General features: G+C 37.4%; 1 protein-coding gene across 16 annotated transcripts in view; it reads right to left on the reverse strand.

The window, feature by feature from the left end:
- The window catches only part of Nckap5 (NCK associated protein 5), a 927,122-nt gene that overhangs the window by 53,678 nt on the left and 851,478 nt on the right, over window positions 1-21,966 (reverse strand). For all 16 annotated transcript variants that reach the window (XM_074070606.1, XM_074070604.1, XM_074070603.1 and 13 more), the window contains 2 exons: window positions 7,740-8,054; window positions 4,685-4,821 (listed from right to left, as the gene is read on the reverse strand). In XM_074070606.1, the coding sequence (XP_073926707.1) occupies window positions 4,685-4,821; window positions 7,740-8,054 (452 nt within the window). The remainder of the gene's footprint in view (window positions 1-4,684; window positions 4,822-7,739; window positions 8,055-21,966) is intronic.

The following is a 21,966-nucleotide window of genomic DNA, read 5'->3' on the forward strand; positions in this document are numbered from 1 at the left end:
CCTTCTCTATGTCATCTCTCTCCCTGTTCCTAATCTCATTTTGTTACACAGCTTTAAATACTGATACTCCAATTCACAGTTCTTGACTGGCCTAGTCTGTTGACCTCAAAACTTGCCCAGCCAACTGCCACTTATCACCTCATCTTATGGGCTTCATGGCACCTCAAACTTAGTGTGTCCAATAGAACTCGACCTCTGTCTCCCTGCCTTCTCCATCATAGTCTGTAGCAGGTCTGGCCCTTCCAAGATCCAACCTTAGAGTCACCCTGAACCCACTCATTCTTTCACCACTACCTCCAAACCACAAGTGAATCCTTTTGCATTCTTCATTAAATCATGAATCAGGTCATTTTCCCTGTGCTGTATAATGAGCCCAGATGACTATCATATTTAAATTAAAATTAATTACAAATTGAAAAGCTAAAGAGAGAAAAAGAGGAATGTTCCCAGTTCCTTATTTACACTGGTTAGATTTCAAGGGCTTCACAGCAAGAGTCAACACAGAGCCTCCCCATTGCTACAGGATGTCAGTTAGCCAGTGTTTTCAGAGCACTTAGCCTAGTCTACATTGCCAAAGTCTCCTGTGTGGTGACTCTAACAGCCTTGTAGCTGATCTTGCTTCTTCAGTCTCCATATCATGGCAGACAGAGCGATCCTTTTAAAATGTCTCAGGTCATGCTACTCCTGTGTTCAAAAACATCCATCCAGAGTCCCTGTGTTTCTCAGAACAGAAGGTCCCACAATCTCTGGTCCCCTTACTCATCCAGCTCATCTGATCAGTCTTTTCACATGTTTTCTCTGCTACAGCCACAACTGGCCCCTGTCCCTGCCTCAGGCTTTGTCACTGACTTCTCCCTTGGTAGGAGTGCTCTTCCCCAGGTATGTTCCTGGTTCACCCTTCTCCTTCAGCTCTGCTCCAGGTCTCTTTCTGACTGAGGCTTGACTGCTGTACTGAATTTTAACCTGCCCCCCTGCACTCCTGTTTCCCTTCACTCTGCTCTGCTGTCTTTTCCATAGCACATACTTCCTTTGAATAAACTGTATGACTTATTTGTTTATTATGCTTACTGTCTACTATCTGGCAGGCATCTTTGCTACTTACTCATCTCTGGAAAGTGGGCCCAGGAGGCCTTCAGAAAATATTTGCTCAATAATGAATGGATAGACTCTTAGAGCTGAGAGAGGTCCCCAAAACCACTCTTGTACTGGCAAATGAATTGATAAGTTGAGATAATTCACTCTGGACCCATGGTAATCTCAAAGGAAGAGCTTGGATGACAAGCTTTACTGGTCTTAGACCACTTCACCTAGGCAAGACCACATGAATGAATTTCCCTTTCTCTCTGTCTATCACAACTGGAAGGACACTGGTGAACCACAAAGAGCCCATGGGACAACTAACTAAAATACCAGGGCTATTTGCTACTTTCTTCTTGACAAATGCTGTGGTTCAAATATTGTTTGCCCCCAATGAAACTTAAATTAAGATTTGGTATCAATGTAATGATACTGAGTGGTGACAGGGACTTTAAGAAGCATTTGGGGTCATGACAGATCTGCCCTCAGGAATGTATTAATGTAGTTCTCCAGGGAATGGATGATTCTCATGAGAGTAGATTATCATAAAATGGCCAACTCCTTCCTGCCACTTACTTGTGCATGTGTCTGCTTCCCTTCTGATTCTTCCATGTGGCCTTACCAGAAGCATGCCAGTGGCCTGCTTTTGAAATTCAGAACTATAAGCTAAGAGGGCTCCTTTTCTTTATAAATTACTCACTCTCAGGTATTATGTTATAGCAACAAGAAACAGTAACATAGAAAATGTTTGTGTGTTTCAACCATCAGTCTTGCTTCTCTGATGACTTGTAAGAACCAAGGGAAACAGTGTGGATTCAGATAAATGGGCTGTTCTCATATGCCAGTTTAACCCTTTACTCCCCCACATTACAAATGCCAAGAGCTTCCAAAAATTAGAAACACAGTTTCTAGATTGTCTTCCTCTAAAGTGATATATCAGTGTTGTTTTAAAAAAGAAAAGCATGATTTCATCACATAATTCCTAAATTAGTGTTTGAGAAAAAGTTGATTAGTAGACAAGAACGATTCTCTATTGTATCATTAAAATATTTCTTCTAATCCAGAATGGATTAGAAGAAAAGCAAACCCAACATCATATTTGTCTTATGGGTTCATCTGGCCTCTTATGTCTGTAAGGAAGTGCCACGTGAATATACATATTTTTAAGTGCTGAGGGATGACAATTTTTCTACTGCCAATGCTGATTCAAAAAGAAAGCCAATAAGGAAACTTGAACTTCACAGACAGACTTGTTCATAATGACACAGAAACAGATCCAGAGCTATACAGCATGATGCTAGCAAAAAGCCTGGAAAACCTCATCCATGGCTTATTGGATAATTCAACTTGCCAAAGTATGTAATTAAGAAAAGGTTATCTTTATAGTGATTCCTTCATTATTGAGCTAACTCAATTGGAAGCTGTTTTAGAGATGCCAGATCTAGAAATAAAATCCTTATAGACTGCACTGTAATGTTGTGAAGATTGTAGCAGGAAACAAATTGATGCACACAGACAATCTTCTGTATGTACCAGACAATTAGATCTCAGGGGAGACATGGAGCTAAAATGTAAAATCAAGGTGGCCAGGGACTGAGCACAGAAAAGGTGCAGTCAGCAGCTTCCCAGAAAGAGGAGCCCACACGTCCAGAGTGCTCACGCGTGTTACCTGGGGTGGTGCTCTTCATTGCATTCACTAACTTTCCCCTTCCGGCTCCAAAACCATTATTTTCCTAGACCAGGTCACTGTCACTATCACTGCTGCAGCTGGCAGAGTATGTACACACTCCGGGTACCTTGTTCTAAACGAGTCATATGAGACTGTTAAGACCATTCACACAAATCAAAATGTGTAGAAAAACCATGAGTATGTGAGACAGTTCACATTTGGCTGCCTTTTTGTGTACAATTCCATTGCCACACTTCACCCAATGGCAAGTCTGGTTTGCGGGTTAGTCGTCTCCTGCAGAGCTATTCAATTTCTAGGGCTGCAGAAACAGGCCTGCAACAATGCAGCTGTGGAAGGCACTCTGTCACTGTCCCAGGCTCAGGCGGGTTCCCACAGTTGCCCATTCTGCATTTTGTACACCTCTTTGTAGGGGCTTTTCTTTTTTATTTTCAAGTACCTGTTAGGAGCTGTTATTCTGAGCCTACTGGCTTATTTACTTTACCAATCCCATCACTGGCATTCAAGTATTAGAGAATATTAAAAGACGAACCTTGGGAACAGCAGAATAAATAATTTGCCTAATTTATAACTTTATTCCAGCCTCTCAAAGGAAGGTAGTCTTGGGAAAGTAAGAAAATCTCCCAATCTATGAGTAGCTCATGGGTGGAGGGACCCAGTCTCCCCTTTTGCTCACAGACCCATGTAGCATGGCCCCAAAGAATGTCACTGGTGTGTAATAATGCCATGTTTAGCAATTGTTGAGGAGACTGATATTGTGTAATATTTCGCTCTGGAAACATAAGTAGAATACTGATCCAGGACTGTAACTCCTGTGGGTTTAGGCAGGAGTATGTGGGATACTCTTTTTATGTTTGTAGACTGCCCCATTAGAGCCTACTTTTTTCTACCTATCCTAGACACTTCAGGTACAGATGCATGGGATGGGTCCCCAAAGTTTTTTGGGAGGGTGTCATCTTGTTGGGAATTACCAAAACACATTTTAGGATGTAAGTTCTTTCAGCTAGTGTTACAATCTTAAGAAGGCATTCCTTCATTTACTTACTCATTCACCTACTCATTTAATAGGTGTTTATTGAGTACCTCTTCCATGCCAAGCAGTGTATTAGACTTTAGGGGGACAGAGCTCAGCATTGGAGATACCAGTCCTCTAGTAGGGACCGTATCTGTGATGGATGACAAGTCTCCCACCCTTCTCACCACCAGGTATCACACCAGAGTGTGCAGTGGGCCAGTCCCAGGATGAGTTAAGAAATAGTGGAGAGACTGAACATGGTCAATGCAACTAGCTGGAAAGGGAAACATGAGGGGATACCAAGTAAGTCCCAAGGGCTGAACAGAGCCCCTGAGCCATGAGCTTCTCTCTAGATCCAATCACATGTCAGGAGGGTGGGTATGTTATCCCAGGGTGGATGAACAACATACAGAAAAAATGATGGCATTAAAGAAACTCAGGTCTCCTTGACCAGGGCAAATCATTTGACCACTCCAAGCCTCAATTTACTTATCCCTAAAAGGAGTAAAATTACACCTGCTTTCTGTGTGTCATGGAAACGAGGTAAAGGCTAAAGCAACTGCTGAGAAAATGAAAAGAGGAAAAGCATTCCAAGTGATGCCATGTGGCTTGGGAGAGTGAATGATTGCTTCACAATGTTGATTCAGGGAATGTCTGTACGCCAGGAATCTGGATGCAGATGAGAAGCACTTTGAATTCCGCAGAATAAAGATGTCCCAAGAACCCATGATATCCCTTAATAATAATCCAGGGAAAAGGTTGAGCCTAGGATCTTGGTTTGTACTCAATACACCAATGCAAAACTTGACTTAAAATTAAATCGGTCACTAACGGGTTTAAGGAGTTCACTTTTCACAATTAAGATAAACCAGTGGACCACGCCCTTCTATCTGCCTCCCCCTCACCTGGGTCTCAGCAGTGCCATCCTCACCCCCCCGGTCTGGGAGGGGCTCCCTTGCCATGGTGTCTTCAGCATATTCAAATGATGAGCAATTCTGAGGCCTTGGCTCTGCTTCACTCCCCTTTTGGAAACTGGTTTTTCCTTAATGAAGAAATCATAAACAAGCTTTCACCAAATGTTTATAAGTTTAGGGAAGGAGAGACAGAGACATACAAAAATAACAGAAAGGTATGAAAACAGTGAAAGTTGGATCTGTCTTTTTGACCCCTGCAAGTGTGTACTACCCTGGATATCTGTAACCTATAGAGGATATATGGTGGATGTCCACCTTGGAGAGCCTGGCAAATTGACCTGGAACCCAATGTTTTTTAAAAAAAAAAAAGGTTGGAACTTTTCAAGTTAGAAAGGGTTTAGCAGGCAAACCATTTGGAAAGCACTGACACTACCCCTCAAATAATGTTATTCATCAAATAACAGATTTTTCTTTTTTGTGGTATGGGGGGGTTTGAACTCAGGGCCTCATGCTTGCTAGGCAGGCATTCTACCACTTGAACTACCCTGCCAGCCCTTTATGCATTGATAATTTTTGAGATAGGGTTTTGCTTTAGGCCCAGACCAGCCTGGATCATGATCCTCCTATTTGGGCTTCCCCATGTAGTTGAGATGGCAGGTGTGCCCCACTGTGACCACCCATTAGTTAAGATGGGGTCTTGAGAACTTTTGTACAGGCTGGCCTGAAACTGTGCTAATGGGCATTCCCATAATTTCCAAAGGAAGGATTATAATTTGCAGCATTTCCCAAACATAATTGAGCAGGGAACCCTTATTTTCTTAGAATACATATTAAGGTCATTTTGAATAATGGGATCTGGGAAACTTTGCTCAAGGCTCTTAAAAGATCATTCAAGACTGTACTTTACAAGCTTCAGAGTTTAATGTGCACACGCATTAGTTGAGCTTTTGTGAAATTGCAGATATTGATTCGGTGGGAGTGGGTGGGCTCTGAGCACTGCTGTTCTAACCAGCTCCAGGTGATGCTGGCCCATGGACCACACTTTGAGTATCAAGGGTGAAATTAGCAGAGGACATTAAAGAAAGTTCCTCCTTTACCCATAAAATAGCAGATTAACCTGCAGAGTGTGTGCCTTCATCCCACCAGAAGGGAGGATCTCTGTTATGATCCTCCCATATCAAAAATTACCAACGAGACATGCTGTAGCAGCCTCTCCACAGCAGTTTTTCTTGTGCGCAGAAGCAGAGTAATTGTGTTTTCATCAGCTAAGACTGGTACAGATGCTCCCAGGTTTGATATGGAGATAAGAGAAAAATCAATTCATTTGTACACACTGAACAGGAAGTGATTGCTCTGAAAGAAACAGGTATACCTTGTTTCCTTTTGTTCCAGCTAGTTCTCCACTCCTAATTTTTCATTAAATAGCAAATGGTCACTGAGAAAAGTGAAGCATTGGAAAACTGGCCCTGTCTCTGGATGACAGATGTCACACAGTGGACAGAAACTCCAGGGTGGATGACTCAAAAATGTCCGGCCCTGTGTTCACCTTGCTCTTCATATACTACTTTTTTACAACTCGCATGACAATTTAATTAAGACACAATCCTTAAAAACCTGCTGCAATGAATATTAGCACAAGATCAGAACAATCTCCCGCCTTATCCCCTTCTTATGAAGCAATTCAAGGCTTGTGGTTTCTATTCAATTTGTTATAATGACAGTGTTTAATCATGGACTCTACTCGGCAGCCCACTGCTGAATTGAGGTCACACATGTGACTATTCAGGCATAGAACACATAATCTATAACTAAGATTTTGCCCCTGAGCCTCTGGAGGATGTATCATTAATTAACAATGTACTTATTTCAAAAATAATATGCATTACAGCCTTTAAAAATGTAACCTTGGTTGGGAATGAGCAGAAGTTTGCAATGAAACATTTGTGAGAGTTGTTATTATCAAAAAAAGGAAGAAGTCAGCCATAGGACTAGCTCTATCCATTCATTCGAGGATGTTTAATTAAGTCTTCTTTTCTAATTTTTCAGAAACCTATAGTATAATCTCCACTTGTGGCTTCTTTCTAATCATCCAACCATAAAATGAATGTGGGGAGAGGGTATAGGAGGGTGAATATGATGCAAATTCTGTGTACACATGTATGCAAATGGAAATATGAGACCAGTTGAAACTATTCCAGGAATGGGGGAAAGGGGAATGATGGAGGGGATGAATTCAAGTGGGATATACTGTAAGAACTTTTCTAAATGTCACAATGTACCCCAAGCACAACAATAAGAGGTAATAAAAAAAGAAAGTGTTCGATTCAGAGTTCTAGTTCATATGCTTATGCATGTTGCCAGAGCAACTGAAGCCATCCACGCTAAAAATTATTTAATGTCTTCCGGGCCTGCAATAAATATTTTTAATCTTGAGGAAACAATGAGAAAACTTTGGCCCTTAGCCCAGTCCTCTCTTTAATCATGAAAGCTTGTTTCCATTGACTGCAACGAAAGATGACACTTGACAATGGGAAGGCAGTTGCTGTCCGCTGCCATTAACGCAGTCTGCTGCTGATGTATCTAGCAGAGTCTTTTATAGTTCAACATAAAAATATACATGAACAGGACAGGAATATGTCAAAAGACATATGGCTTCTGCTTAGTGGGCAAGCAAATATTTCAGCTACGTTTATATCTATGGCTTAAGTTGGTCTATATTCAGAGTTAAGTTTTATAGGATAAAAATCCCATGAATGTATGTAGTACTTTTTTTCTGCATCAATTTACATAGCCATATGCTGGTGCTTACATATTTGTTTCCTTTTATGTGCATACTCTTTAGCATGGAATAGTCTGAATCAATAATGGCTTATATATAGTTTTACTTTTTGGTAGAGGATGTGCAGGGATTTTTCTTACATCCACATTTCCATAGGGCAGAGGTCATGGATGGACTTGTTTCCCGCTGGGAGGTTTTCCACTGTTATCAGCAAGTGCATTACTATGGTTGGGAAGAATCTCATTTGGAAGGCAACTGGCATTTTACCTGAGGAAGCTGGTTTGGGAAGTCGACTTTGAGGAGGTCGCAGCCCTCTGGCCATCATGATGGTGTCAGATGTAGACTGAACAATGGTGGTCTCTGTAGAGCACTGGCTATCTGTGGAGCAAGGCACTTCTCGTTCAAGGGTTTGGGCTCTGACAGAAGAAGCTATGGAAGGGGCTGGCTGGAGAGACAGGAGGGGCTCAGTGTCCTCTGGAGGCTCTGGCTGGCATATGTATCGTCCTGTTGAGCGATTTCCCGAGTCTGGGAGTGGGAAGGTTCCAATCCCACTGTCTAGTGTTCTCATCTGGCAGTTTGATTCTGAGACACACACACACACACCAAAAAAAAAAAAAAAAGAAAAAAAGAAAAAAAACAGGATTAGAGAAGGGTCACAGAAAAGGAAAAAAAAAATCAGTATTTGGGTATAATCTGGGGCAAAGGGATACATAGGGAAGAAAGAAAAAGATATACATTTGGAAATAGTGTAGTAAGTTTCCACTGAAGTGCATGAAACAGACCTTTAATTGAACATGAAATTATCCCCTTCACATAATGAGGTAAGAAGGTCAGCCCATCACAGGCAGCAAGAGTCACATGCGTATAGATGCTAGAGTTATTACAGAAAAAGAACAGTCATTAGAGACCAACAATTATTTCTGATTATCCTTATTTCAATCTGGGACGCATGTGACTTCAATTAGGTGAAATTTATTAACTGAAATAAAATTCATAATGAGCACACATAACAAATTAGAGTGATGTCCTAACAAAGGTAATTGTGCATCTCTTACACGAATTATCACCCACTCAGCAGATGACGCAAGCCATGGGCTCTAAATGTGACTGAGGACAGTTATTGCAAAAGATACCTTACGTACCATAACATCACTTATCATGTGGGCCGAATTTGACCCACCTGCTACTTGAAGTCTTTCTGCAAAGATGATGGGGCCACTCTTTCTCTTTCATTCTCACTCTGTGCAATGACAAAACTCATCAACACCCTTTGGATTTCTCATCACTTCCAGGGGTCTCAGTATTCTCTAGAAAAAATTAAGCTGATTTCACCATGTATGTGACATATTCTATTAATTATGTCTCATCTTCAGAAAATTTTATAAAGGTTCTGAAAAAAGTATTTCTTATTTAATTTCTAAAGTGGATGTGTGGTTTATCCAAGATAATGTGACAGCCTCCAAGATCTGGTTGTCATCCAGAAAGTCTCCATTCATATATAAAATCTTGGAATGAAACTTTCTTAGTTTCATCTTATAAGCACCTTATAAATCTAGTGCCAGGTAAGAGGTACAACTCAACATTGTGTAAGACAGGATGAGGGATATAACAGATTATGCATAATCTTTAAGTCAAAAGATCAACAGCTACCACTCCTTTGGTGTTTTATGGAACAGTGGCCTGTGATGTGGTCTCACCCAACAACTGATAGTGTGAGTCCCTGTGCAAGAGCTTAATCGCTTAGAATCTCAGGTTCCTTATAGGGTTGCTGTGAGTATTAAAATATGATCACCACCAAATCCCTAGAATTTATAATAATACTTAGCACACTGTGCATTCTATGCCTTGGAGAGTACTGGGATTAAGGCCCAGTGAAGGGCACAGTATTTAAATAGTGAAGGGAACAGTATTCAACTCCACGACTCGATTCCACAATGCATCTTTATTTATTTTTTTGGTACTAGGGCTTGAACCCAGGCTTCAAGTGAAAAGACAGAATACAGAACAGGAGAAAAATCTTTTTCAGCTATTCATCTGTCACAGATTAATATATAAATAATATATATGATATATAAAATTATAATTAATAATATATAAAGAGCTCAAAAATTAAACACCAAAAGAGCAAAAAATCCAATCAAATGATCTGAACACACACTTTTCAAATGAAGAAATTCAAATGGCCAGTAAGTACATGAAAAACTATTCAATACATTCAGCCATCAGTGAAATACAAATGAAATCTATGTTGAGATTCCATCTCGCTCCAGTCAGAATGACTATCATCTAGAAAACAAATAGAAGAAATGCTGGTAAGAATGCAGGCTGTGAGGAGGAACCTTCATATACTGTTGGTGGGAATGCAAATTAGTGCATTCAATACTGAAATCATTATGGAAGTTTCTCAAAAAACTAAAAATAGAACTATAATATGAGCCAGCGATACCACTCCTGACATATACAAAGGAACAGAAGTCAACATACACTAGAGACATCTGCACACTCATGTTTATTGTAACACTATTCACAATAGCCAAGTCATGGAATCAGCCTAGGTACCCATCAACGGATGAATGGATAAAGAAAATGTAGTATATATACAAAATGGAGTTTTATTCAGGCATAAAGAAGAATGAAATTTTTCAGGAAAGTAGATGGAACAGGAAATCATCACATTAAGTGAAATAAGCTAATCTTACAAAGACTAGTATTGAACATTTTCTCTTATATGGGAAATGAAAGTAAAAGGGTGACTACTAGGGATGTGGAAGGGGCAAAGGAGAAGAAATGTTATAAGGTGATAGAGGGGTAAAAATCATCAAAGTACATTACACGCATGTGTGGAAATACCATAATGAAATCCATTACTTTGTACAGTTAATATATACTAATAAAAAAAGTGAAGAGATATTCAGCTTTCTTTTTAGTGATCTGGTGATAGGTCCCACTCCCTAAGCCCACATACATGTTTGCCTAGCTTCAAACACCAGCCCATGGCAATTGTAGGAAACTGCACAGAAGAGAGATTTGGGGTAGAAAAATGGTGAAGAAAATCTAAGTCTGGTGCCCTTCTGAGGACACCAACATTTTCTGGCATCTGTCCCTTTACTTTTCTTTCCCTTCAGCACAACATTGTGTGCTAAAAGAAAAGAATCCTGAGCTCTCCAATGCCGTGTGCATTGTGTGAACTGACATTAAGCTCGGAAATAACCTGCTATTAAGGCTATTTTTTATTTCTAAAAATTCCAGATGCCAAATATAGAGAATGTGAAGGTCTCATTTGTAAGTAGCTATGAAATGAGGTGTGGACAGTCAGGGACTCTGACATATTCCAAGTTTCACCCTCAAGCAAATTTCTTTAGAATACTTATATCTTGAGAAACTAGAGTTTATATTGAAAACACTGACACTGACTTTATGTAGTTTCGTCAAAGCACTATTGGTTTCTTACAGAAAAAGTGTTGGATACTGTACTTCTGAAGCTGTTTTTTTTTTTTTTTCTCAGAGACTTATAAGAACTCACAAAATAATTTGTAGTAAGAACAAAGTTCACAGGGCAAAGCCTGGCTTGCATCTTCAATGAGTTGACTGGGTCTTGCCCTCCACAAGTGTTGAGTTCGCATTTATGGCTGTGAATGAAGCTGCCAACAGGGCTTTGCTAATGAGTTCAAAGATTGGGTTGCTCCATGTGTCAGTGAGCTTCATTCTTCCAAGGTCACCAATTACATCTCTGACCTCGGCCAGCCTTTCACCTACTCCCATTGCCCCATTTGCCTTCTATCAGTCTCTCAAGATAAGTTCTCACAGTTGTCTCTGCCAATAATATCCAGATATATTATGGGAAGACTTAGGGCACCACATCCCAGTCATTTTAAGTTGCAGATCATATAGAAAACAGATGACTCACAGAGGAAAACAGCCCCAGGACTACTGGTCATTTGAGAGCTTTCCATCTCAATACACCTGGGAACCGTTCAGGGCACAGCAGCAGAATGACGAGGAATCTTTGAGAGTGGGCCTGAGCCCACTGCTTTACTTATACCCTGAATGCATCACTTTGCAAATGTATGCATCAAGGAGGTAGGTTCCTTTTCAGTCTCTCAGCAGTAGATACAGGACTTTCTGGGATGCCCTCCTTTTGGGGAAGAATATCAAAATGGCTCAGATTAGGAATCTTTATCTGGCATCAGGATTCAGTCACTGGGAAAAGTGACCTGTTCTGAGAGGGCACTGAACAGCTTAGGCACAAGCAATCAGACGAGGTTCTGTGTGGGATGGTGGCAGAGAAGGAATTTTGGAGAAACGAACCACTGAAGATTTTTAAACTATTAATTTAGGGTGTGTGATATGAAATCCCCACTCATCCTTCTGAGTGTTACCCTGCTGCTCCCTTGGCAGCTGGCCATAGTAACATCATCTGAATATTAGATGCCATTAGCTCCATCACAGGGGATCTTGAGAGACTAGAAACACATCACGTGATTAACCTGGCACAATTCTTACAATGGGTGCATGAACAGGTGTTCTCAAAAGAAGAATCAGACTCTTAAATGTCTTGGGGCAGATCTGGAGTTTATTCAACTCCTCCCTATCTTCATAAAACTCTGTTCCTGACATGATCATGGCCCTTATTCTACAGTATGATCATTACAGGTACTAGGCTAATGGGGTGCCTGATTCATGCCCCATCACCAGCACTCAGCACACCGTGCCCAGCACATAGTCAGCCCTCACTGGTGTGTGACAAATGAATGGGTGGATGAAAAAACAACTTCACATTGTTCCTTCTCTCCACTGAAGGTAAATTCTTTCCTGTGAAATCTCAATGTGGCTCTTCCTGTTCTGATTCCAGCAACCAAACAGTTGACTTCCTTCTTCTAAGCAGCTGTTTTTTCACATTCAGTCAGACTTCATTAATTCAGATGGCCAGAGGGATAAGACTTTGCAGAATTATTGAATATTTCCAAGACTGATTTCTTGGTACTTTCAAGTCCTTAGGAAAAAAACGGGTGACCAAGACAAAAGACAGCCAATGGAATGCTATTTTAGCCTCTTCCTCAAACCCTGCATCCACTTCACACATGACTGGGCCTGAAGTCCCAGATCCAGTGAAAGCCATGTGTCACCATTACTGTGCCCCCATCCTGAGATACTGTAAATGCCATGCTGAATTCTGGCATCCTGTTTAACACCAGCACCCTCACTAGTGTGAAAACTAAGTTTTTACAGACTAGAGTTCCCGGGGCCTTTGTGGTGAGATGAGATGATTCAGTAACTTCCTGTATTCATTTACATAGAATAGTGAGTTGTTTCCTTTTAAAATGAATTGTTCTCTTAACTGACTTGACCAAGTTTCTTCCAAACCTGTTCTGTTATATAACCATCTACACAGAAACACTGTGTTTATAAACAGCTGAGAAGGGAAAAGTTGATTTCTGACATTGTTTCTGCTAATATAAATTTCCAAGTGAGTGGAACCTGAATTTGCCATAATTTGAGGTCCTCCGGAAATGTCATTCATTTGTTCTTCAGCTTTGTCTTCTACAGGTTCAAGTGTCTCAATTTCTTCTCACAGATACTACTGCACAAATCTTTAATTATTTGAATTAGTTAACCCAAGCTCTTGGTGTTATTAATGTATCTGTTCAAAGAGATTATCACAGGATAGGCTTAGGAATGGACTCCCTTGTTTTCATACATGGAGCAGCTTAAATGATGCTGAATATTTAGAAGAATGAAATAAGAAGAGAACAGGTTTCAGAAAGACTGAGCTTACAAATCTGCTTAGTTACTTGTTGGTTTTGAGTCAAAAACTCACAGTTTTTGACTTGAATAATCATAGCTCATTTTAAAATAAGTCTAGCAGAGTGCTCAGTATGAGCAGGTGCTCAGTAAGTTTCCATAAGTGGTTGTCAGAAGAAGTGAGGGTCCCTGTAAATATATAATACTGATATGTACCTCATGGCAGCCAAGGCAGACCAGGTTGTTCTGTGTGCAGTCAGTATTACACTGCAGCACCTGGGTACGTTTTACTAAAGAGCCAACCTGGTTATTTCTTAAGCTATTCTCTTTTGGTAATTATTTATATGGGGGTGAGTTCATCAGAAGTGTTAATGAGTAGCTAATGAATATGGAACAAAGTATTTGGAGTTGGTTGTAAGCTGCTTCATGTATAACACAGGGGAGTCCAATTTCTTGAGAAATCTATTTTGGAGGTGGTACACTCATGGTATTTTCTTTCTTTCTTCTTTTTTTTTTTTAAACTAAACAAATGATGTTTACCAGTGTTCTCTTGTTTACAGACTTGGAACATTACAGAGTTAGTAAGTAACGATTTTCAATTAGGGACTTGCAGAATATCTGTCCTCAAAGCTTACATAGGTTGACTATCCCTGATCTGAATTTCTTGGGCCCAGAAGTGTTTCAAATTTTGGACTTTTGTGGACTTTGGAATATTGACTAGAGTTTATAGGTTGAGTATTCCTAATCTGAAAACCCAAAATCTGAAATGCTTCAAAATCTAAAACTTTTTTGACATCATGTCAGCATTCAGAATGTTTCAGAGCATCTTAGATTTTGGATTTTCAGGTTAGGGATGTTTTGCCTAAGTTGCTTCTGTGAAATTATTAACCAGTAATGGATTCAAACAAATTACTTTAGTGATCATCTTTCCCCCTTTTGGGCCCTAATAGATCCCAGGAAAACACAAAGCTTGGAAACTCATTTTTTACTTTAAAATTTTCTATTATATCTATGAAAAAAACTCCAGCCAAACATTCCATCAGCACCCATCACAGTTCAGTAGCCAGAAGGAGTGACTTGTAGATATTCATGACTCATACATCTTATTAACTAGCACACTTTCCTATCATGCAAATGGTCATGGAAATAAGTCTTTGTAGGAATTCTCACCAGGTTCCCAAGCATCTTTAAGCTACATGTGGTACTGACAACAGAAACTTAAAGCACAGATGGGAAAACAGATCTCTTTATTTGCACATCCTTCTCTTCAGCTGTATGGCTGAAACAAGCTAAAAACACCAACCCTGTTGCCAAAGCTACATCAATTAAATATAGGTTATTCATTCTAAATTTACCCCATGTTTTTGTCAAAGTAGTAAAAAATGACTATACTGGTTATTTATTCACAACCACTGGGTAACTTTTGGCTGTGGCGTTAAGATGACCTTCTAGAAGAGTAAATTCAACATGCTGGATTTGGAATTTATGAGAATACTCGGCCTCTAACTTCAAATTGGATTTAAACTTTCTGAGATTTGAAAAATGTAGAGGAGAATGTAAATTTGTTTTCCAATCCTTTGTGTGCTCTTTGGCATGAAGGAAGAGCAGATGTTGGGAATTTGGAACACTATTGTTTGAATATGAGAAAAAAAGTAGGGCATTAATAGGAAATTTTTAAAAAATTAAAAAGGAAAAAAGTGAACCATGGAATTCCTTTGTAAAGATAAAGGGAAAGTTATTTAGAATAATAAAAAAAGAAGTGCCACCTCAGGCTGGGCTAGAATCCTGTGAACCCAATACATGAATTTGATAGAATAGTCATATAAATTATTGTTGCAAAAGTGACTCAAGGACATAAACTAGACAAGGTTAGAAATGTGTCCCAAATGTCCATGTAGACTATGTATTTGTGGAAATATTTCTTAAATTTATTTATATATACAGGTGGTATAACCCCTCAGAAAAAAATCCATTAAGATGTGCTCCTGCCTGCCATGAATACTAAAATGAACTTTAAGTTTTGGGGATGTTTTTGGTGTAGTCTGGGATCTGCTATGAAATTTTCCAAATCTTTCATGATTTTATAAATTTTAATATTTATCTCTGTACTGTTATCACTCCAGCCTGAAAAAATGTTGAGGTCTCCACATAACTCCATGTTTTGCTATACTACTATGTCTGCCTTAAAACACAATAGCTAAACTTTATATACATTATTTACTGTGCTGTACAAGAATAGGCTCATGTGATCACTACTGACTAAGAGCTAGCATTTGAGACTTGGTCAGCTGACTTAGGAATAGATGTTCATTTCCAAAGTGTCTCCTATTTTGGGAACCAACAGTTTCAGCTCAAACTCCTTGCTTGTAAGAGTACAACACAGCCTTTCCCAAGTACCTACTAAGCAATACTACCAAGCAATACTATAGCTCAAGTTTTGTTCTCCTTAGCTTGATACTTTTATACCAAAGAAAATCAAATGTAAAATATTAATTTTATGGGAAAACTGTTCTAAAGTACCATAAAAATGTAGCACTACAATAGTTCTAGTCCTGTCATTTTTTTCTAATTGAAGAAAATCCAATTTTTCTCTGCCCTTCTTTCCTTTTCTCTCCTTGTACATTCTCTATCCATAATCAAATTACTCTATTTTAAACCTTTTTCTCTCAATCTGATTATAAGATAGCTATTTGTTTGTAACCTCTTTTAATTCACTTTTAGGCTGATGTTTATGCAAAGCGTATTACAAGTCTAAACACATGATGTTTACTAATCCTATTTTGTTTACAAACTCATTATGTTCCCAGATCACATTCCCAAATGAGTAAGTCATGATTTCCCCTTGGTAAAAGTACAGTATCTATCCTAAAAGGTTATCCTTGTCTCTATTCAATTATCTATTTTCTCTCAGAGATTCACTCCATCTCTAGCTGTCCTGACAAAATGAAGTGAAAAGTGAACAATTATCTGGAGAGTCTGATAGACGCTGATGGCTATTATGGGTAATTCTGCATCTCTGAATCTTTTTTACTCCCTATCAGGTTTGCTGAATTATATGGACAACTGTCTCCACTCTCTATCTCACCTGCCTGGATAATATCTGCCTTGATAAGGCACGTGAGGGAAGGGAGGGAAGAAAACAAACTGGGGAAAGAGAGTTAAAGAGGTTTATTTAGCAGAAAGTATATAAAAATAGGGAATTGTGGAGAGATTCAGACCTATCAATTTAGCAACTGATTAAAATGTTATTACAGATAGTTAGAGGAATAATAGAGCTAAGGCATCCTCTGTATTATTACCCTAACCTTCTTAAATTTTCTATTCCAAGACTATAAACTATTTTAGTTTGCTAATATTACTTTAATTACAGACACTTAATAAAAGGTTTCAGAAAGATAAAATTTAATGTTCAAAGATGTTTTTCTCCATTTGTGTATTTAATCAGCATAAATTATTTTTTGAGTTATATGCATAAGGGAAGAAAGCTCAAGTCTTCATACCCTTAAACTTTTAAAAAAATATTCATTTTAACATGTCTTCCTTGTTTGGTAAGGATTTTAACTATTATAAGGTAATTCATTTTAAGTGAAATACTCAGGGATCATTTATTTTTCTTTCATGTGATGTTGGTTGAAATGTGGGTGTAGAAAAGGTTGGAGCTGAGATGAGTCCAGCTTTCCATTTTAGCTGCCATCCTCCTCTGACCAATATCACACAACTATCTCTACAGGGGATATGGATATGAGTAAAATATGTAGAGAGAGTTTTGTCTCTATTCATGACAGATTAAGCTGTTAGAGAAACACACACACATGCACACATAGAAAGGGAGGGAGGGAGGAAAAAAGAGAGAAAGAGATAGAGAGTGACAGAAGGAGAGGGGGGTAGAGGTAGAGGAAGATAAGGGACAGGAGGGGAGGGAAGAACAGAATGACAGAGAGTGTTACACTGTTTCAGACACTAGGCAACAGTCAGGACAGAACTTGATCTCTGAATCAAGTGAAACAAATGAGATGAGCCTTATAATTTCTCCAAACAGCTGCCTGGAGACAGTTTCTAGACTGAAATAAATGAAGAGAGAATGCAAACAGAGCCTGGTGATCCTACTAGATTAAAGAGAGAATCTAGGTATTAGTGAGAAGGGGTTAGGAAGCTAGGATTTGCTGGGCAGAGGACTGGAGAGAAAAGTTAATACTCAGTCTCGCTTGAGTATTGCACATGCATGAGGTGAAATTCATGAAATCAGAGAAAGGATTACTATGAAGCAGTATGTTGAATAATTTCTGGAACTTGTACAAGACTGAAAATAATAGACGTTTTCCCCAACTAGAAAGGTTAGACCTTTCAATATAAGGAGCACCATGTAGAATCCTAAGAAGAATCAAGTGTTAGTCTTGAAGGTAATTATACCCAGAATATAGGCTCATGAGACTTGTTTAACAAAGCCTAAGAGTAAGCCTTAAAAAATAAAACTGATGTGCTAAAACTTTAAATGCATCCCAGAATGAAGTTCAACAGTCTTCATAGAAACACAATGAAATCCCACACCCCACAGTGTACAATTCACAATCTCTGGGATCCAATTAAAAATTATCAGACATGCAAAAAGCAGGAAATTAGGACCCATGTCCAAGAGAAAAGCTAATCACTAGAAATAGAAAAAGAAATGAAAACGAATGAATTAAATAAACAAGGTCTTAAAAGTGTTTATTGTACATACTATAAAAATATTTGGAGACATAAAATAAAACTTGAACATAGTTAAAATATATTAAAATAATAAAAATACCCAAATGGAAATTCTAGACAGGAGAAACTACATTTAAATGAAAAATACTTTGCATAGGATTAGTAGCCGATTAGCAGAGATATTAAACACAGTAGGAAAAAAGATCAGTGAATTTGAGGTCAAAACAATATAAATGATCTAAACCAAAGAACACAGAAAATGGAAGACATAAAAAACAGGACGTAAGGAAAGGGAGTAGGAGGGTGAATATGGTGGAAATATTATGTACTTATGTACATAACAATAAATTTTTTTAAGAAAAGCATACAGTAACCTGAGTATTGATATGTACAACTGGAACCCCAGATGGAAACAAAAGAGAGAAAAGAAAAATTCTTAACCAAAAATATTACTAAATTTTATAAAAACTATGAACCCATTATCCACAACCAGACCAGGATAAAAAAATACACTAGGTATAATAATAATATTAATAATAATAACCACATCATAATCAAATTGCTGAACATCAGTGATAAAATCTTAAGAGCAACTGAGAAAAAAGATGCTTTTCAGAGAAACAGAGGAAAAACTGACAGCAGATTGCTTGATAGAAACTATAAAGGCCAGAAGAGAATGGAACAACATGTTCAGGTTGCTGGAAGGAAAAAAAAAACACAGCTTGCCAGTGTACTAAAAAGTTAATTTCAATTAATTTTTAAAATAAAGGCAAAACAAAAGTACACTCCAGACAAATAAAAGTTGATATAATTCATTGTCAGATGATTTTCAGTGTTAAAACTATTAGAGGAAAACTTACAGGCAGATGAAAAATGGATACCAAGTAGTAATCTGGATACAAAGAAAAGAAGAAAGAGCACCAGAAATGGTGGTATAGGATAAGCATAAAATGTATTTATTATGAAGTATTGTTTATTATGAAATAAACAAGCGAAACTCACAGTATAGCTAATATGCTACAAATGGGAATAAAATGGAATCATAAAAATTAAATGCAGAAGAGGGCAAAAAAGAACAATAAGATAAAGAATAGATAAGACAAATAGAAAAAATAGTAAGGTGATAGATTTAAACCCAATTATCTAGACAAATACATTAAATGTAAATGATCTACACATTCCATTTAATAGGTTGAGATTATAAGATTTGATTTTTAAAAGCATGACTCATTTATATGGTGTTGATAAGAAATCCATTTTAAATGTCAAAAAAGATGTATGCTAAATAGAAAGATGGAAAAAGATAATAGCAAGAAAACCCTATTGAAAAAAAGCTGGAGTTGCTATTAATACAGAAAATGTGGACTTCTTAAAAGAAATATGATCAGGTGCAAAGACAGCTTGTTATAGTGATAATGGGGCCAATTCATCAAAAATACATGATGATCCTAAAATATGTATATCTACAATAGTAAAATTCGAAAATACATGAAACGAAAACTGAAGGACTGAGAGGAGAGAAAACAAATCTATTCCAAAAATTATGTCTTTTCTTAGTTGTAGAACAAATAGAGATAATCACAAGGTACAGAAGATCTGCATAATTAAATATTTTAATTAAATTTTATGGGCACATTCTACATATTAAGAGAATATATATTCATTTTGGATTCAAATTCATCAAGATAGATTATATCCTTCATCATAAAACAAGCCTAAACAAGTTTAGAATGATTGGATTTGTGCAAAATATTATCAGATAATCACCAGAAATCAATAGAAAAAAGGTGTCTGGAAAATTTTCCAAATATTTGAAAATTAAGCAGTACACTACTACATATACTGTACATTCAAAGGAAGGAATGTGTATTCAAAGTGAATGAAGATGAAAATACAATGGAATGCAAGTAACACAGAGCTTTAAACATTTTTAGTAAAAATAAGACAGGTGTAAAATAAATGCTCTAATATTCCATTTTAAGAAAGTAGAAAAATTTAGAACATGTTAAATATAAGGAGAAGAAACAGAAATTAATGAAATTAAAAAAATTTTAAATCAATGAAACAGAGCTGTCTTTTGACAGTATCACACAACCAGAAAGTCTCTAACAAGAGTGAGAGAGAGAGAAATGAAGAGACAGAGCAAAATAAAGAGAGAGAGAGGTGGGGAGAAGAAAGAAGGACACTAGAGAGCAAAAATGATCAATACTGGGAATGAATAAGGGCACATCCTTATTTAGTAACAGATAATATCTATGAATATACAAGTGTACATGAACACATCTTACAACTTAAATTAAAATTGAAGTAAATGGAAATATTTTTTGAGACACAACTACCAAGACTTACTCAAGAAAAAAAATACAATGAACAATCCTATATGTATAAAAGTAACTGATTTTGTAGTTAAAAATTATGGGCCCAGATATTTTCACAGTTGAATGAAGTGAAACTTATAAGGAAGAAAAAAAATTATGAATTCTTCATAAACCCTTCTGAAAAACAGAAGAACACTTTCCATATCATTTTATTATACCCACATTATGCTGATATCAAAGCTAGACAAAGTCATCACAAATGGAGACAATTACCATTCCTTAAAAAAAGACAGATGCAAAAGTACTTAATAAAGAACTAGTCTATCACAATGAGCGATATGTAAAAGGATAAAATAATGTTTACCAAATGTGTTTATCCAACGAGTGTAAAGACTGCTTAGCTTCAAAACAATTAATATTAAAAGAAAAATCATATGAGCAAGAAGTACAGAAAAAGCGTTTCACAAAATTCAACATCCATTCATGACAAATAAACATGAAGAGAAACGCTCAGCAAAGTAGTGACATAAGGGAATTTTCTCAGCCTGCAAGAAGGATCTCCAAACTTAATAGCAAGAGACTGAATGCTTCCCCAGGACTGGAAACACGTCAAAGATGTCTACTCTCACTGCTTCTGTCTAACATCACACTGGCAGTCCTACCCGGTGCAATAATGTAAGGAAATGAAATAAAAGGTGTAGAGATTAGAAGCAAGCATAACTCTCTTTATTTGAAGACAAATCCTATGAATCCATCAAAATGTTGTGATAATGACTTTAGAAACATCACACCATACAATGCGAATACATAAAAGCTAAGTGTATGTATAAATAATTGGTAATAAAAATACTATTTCCAACATCAAAACATGAAATATTTATACACTTTATAAAAAAATGGGAAAGGTTGTACATTAATGGAGAGACGTATCACACTTGTGTATCAGAAGACTCTATATTGTTCCAATGTCAATTCTCTCCAAATTGATTTATAGACGCAATGAAATAAAAATATCAGGCTTTTCTATAGATACTGGTACACTGATTTTAATGGTTTGGGAATGCAAGCATTTTTTTTCAAAAATCAAGCTCAGAGGACTGACAGTCAGTGAATTCTCTGAGGCTCCACTAATCAAGAGAATGAGGGATAAGGATCTGCATGTGGACTGGTGGAAAAGAACAGGCATCCCACAAATAGATTCACACATGTCCTATCAATTGATTTTTGACAAAAATGACAAGGTAATTTAATGGGGGAAAGATGGTATTTCAACAAAATGTACTGCAAACAGCAAATATTCACAGAGGAAAATGATCCTTACCCCTTTCTCCACGAAACTTAACACACACATCAGGAAACTTCTACAAGAAAGCAGCAAAACTTATCTCTGTGACCTTCGAATAGGCAATGATTTCTTAAATAGAGAAATAAACCATAAAAGACAAAAAGGATAGAATTGGTCAAAATTTAACAATTTTGTCTTCAAAGACACTGATAAAGAAAATTAAAAGTCAAGCAACAGACTTAGAGAAAGTGGCAAAAGGTATATTTAATAAGGGATTTTTATCCAGAATTAAAAGAACTCATAACTCAGTAATAAGAGGCCAAGCAACTCAATAAAAAAATGGAACAAAAAATTTGAAGGCATGTGACAACAAAGAATGTATATTGCTAACAAATAAACATAGGGAAAGATGATAACCACTGTCAGTCATTAGAGGATACAAATTAAAACCACAATAAGA

This window comes from Castor canadensis, chromosome 4 (assembly GCF_047511655.1).
Source record: "Castor canadensis chromosome 4, mCasCan1.hap1v2, whole genome shotgun sequence".
Lineage (NCBI taxonomy): Eukaryota > Metazoa > Chordata > Mammalia > Rodentia > Castoridae > Castor > Castor canadensis.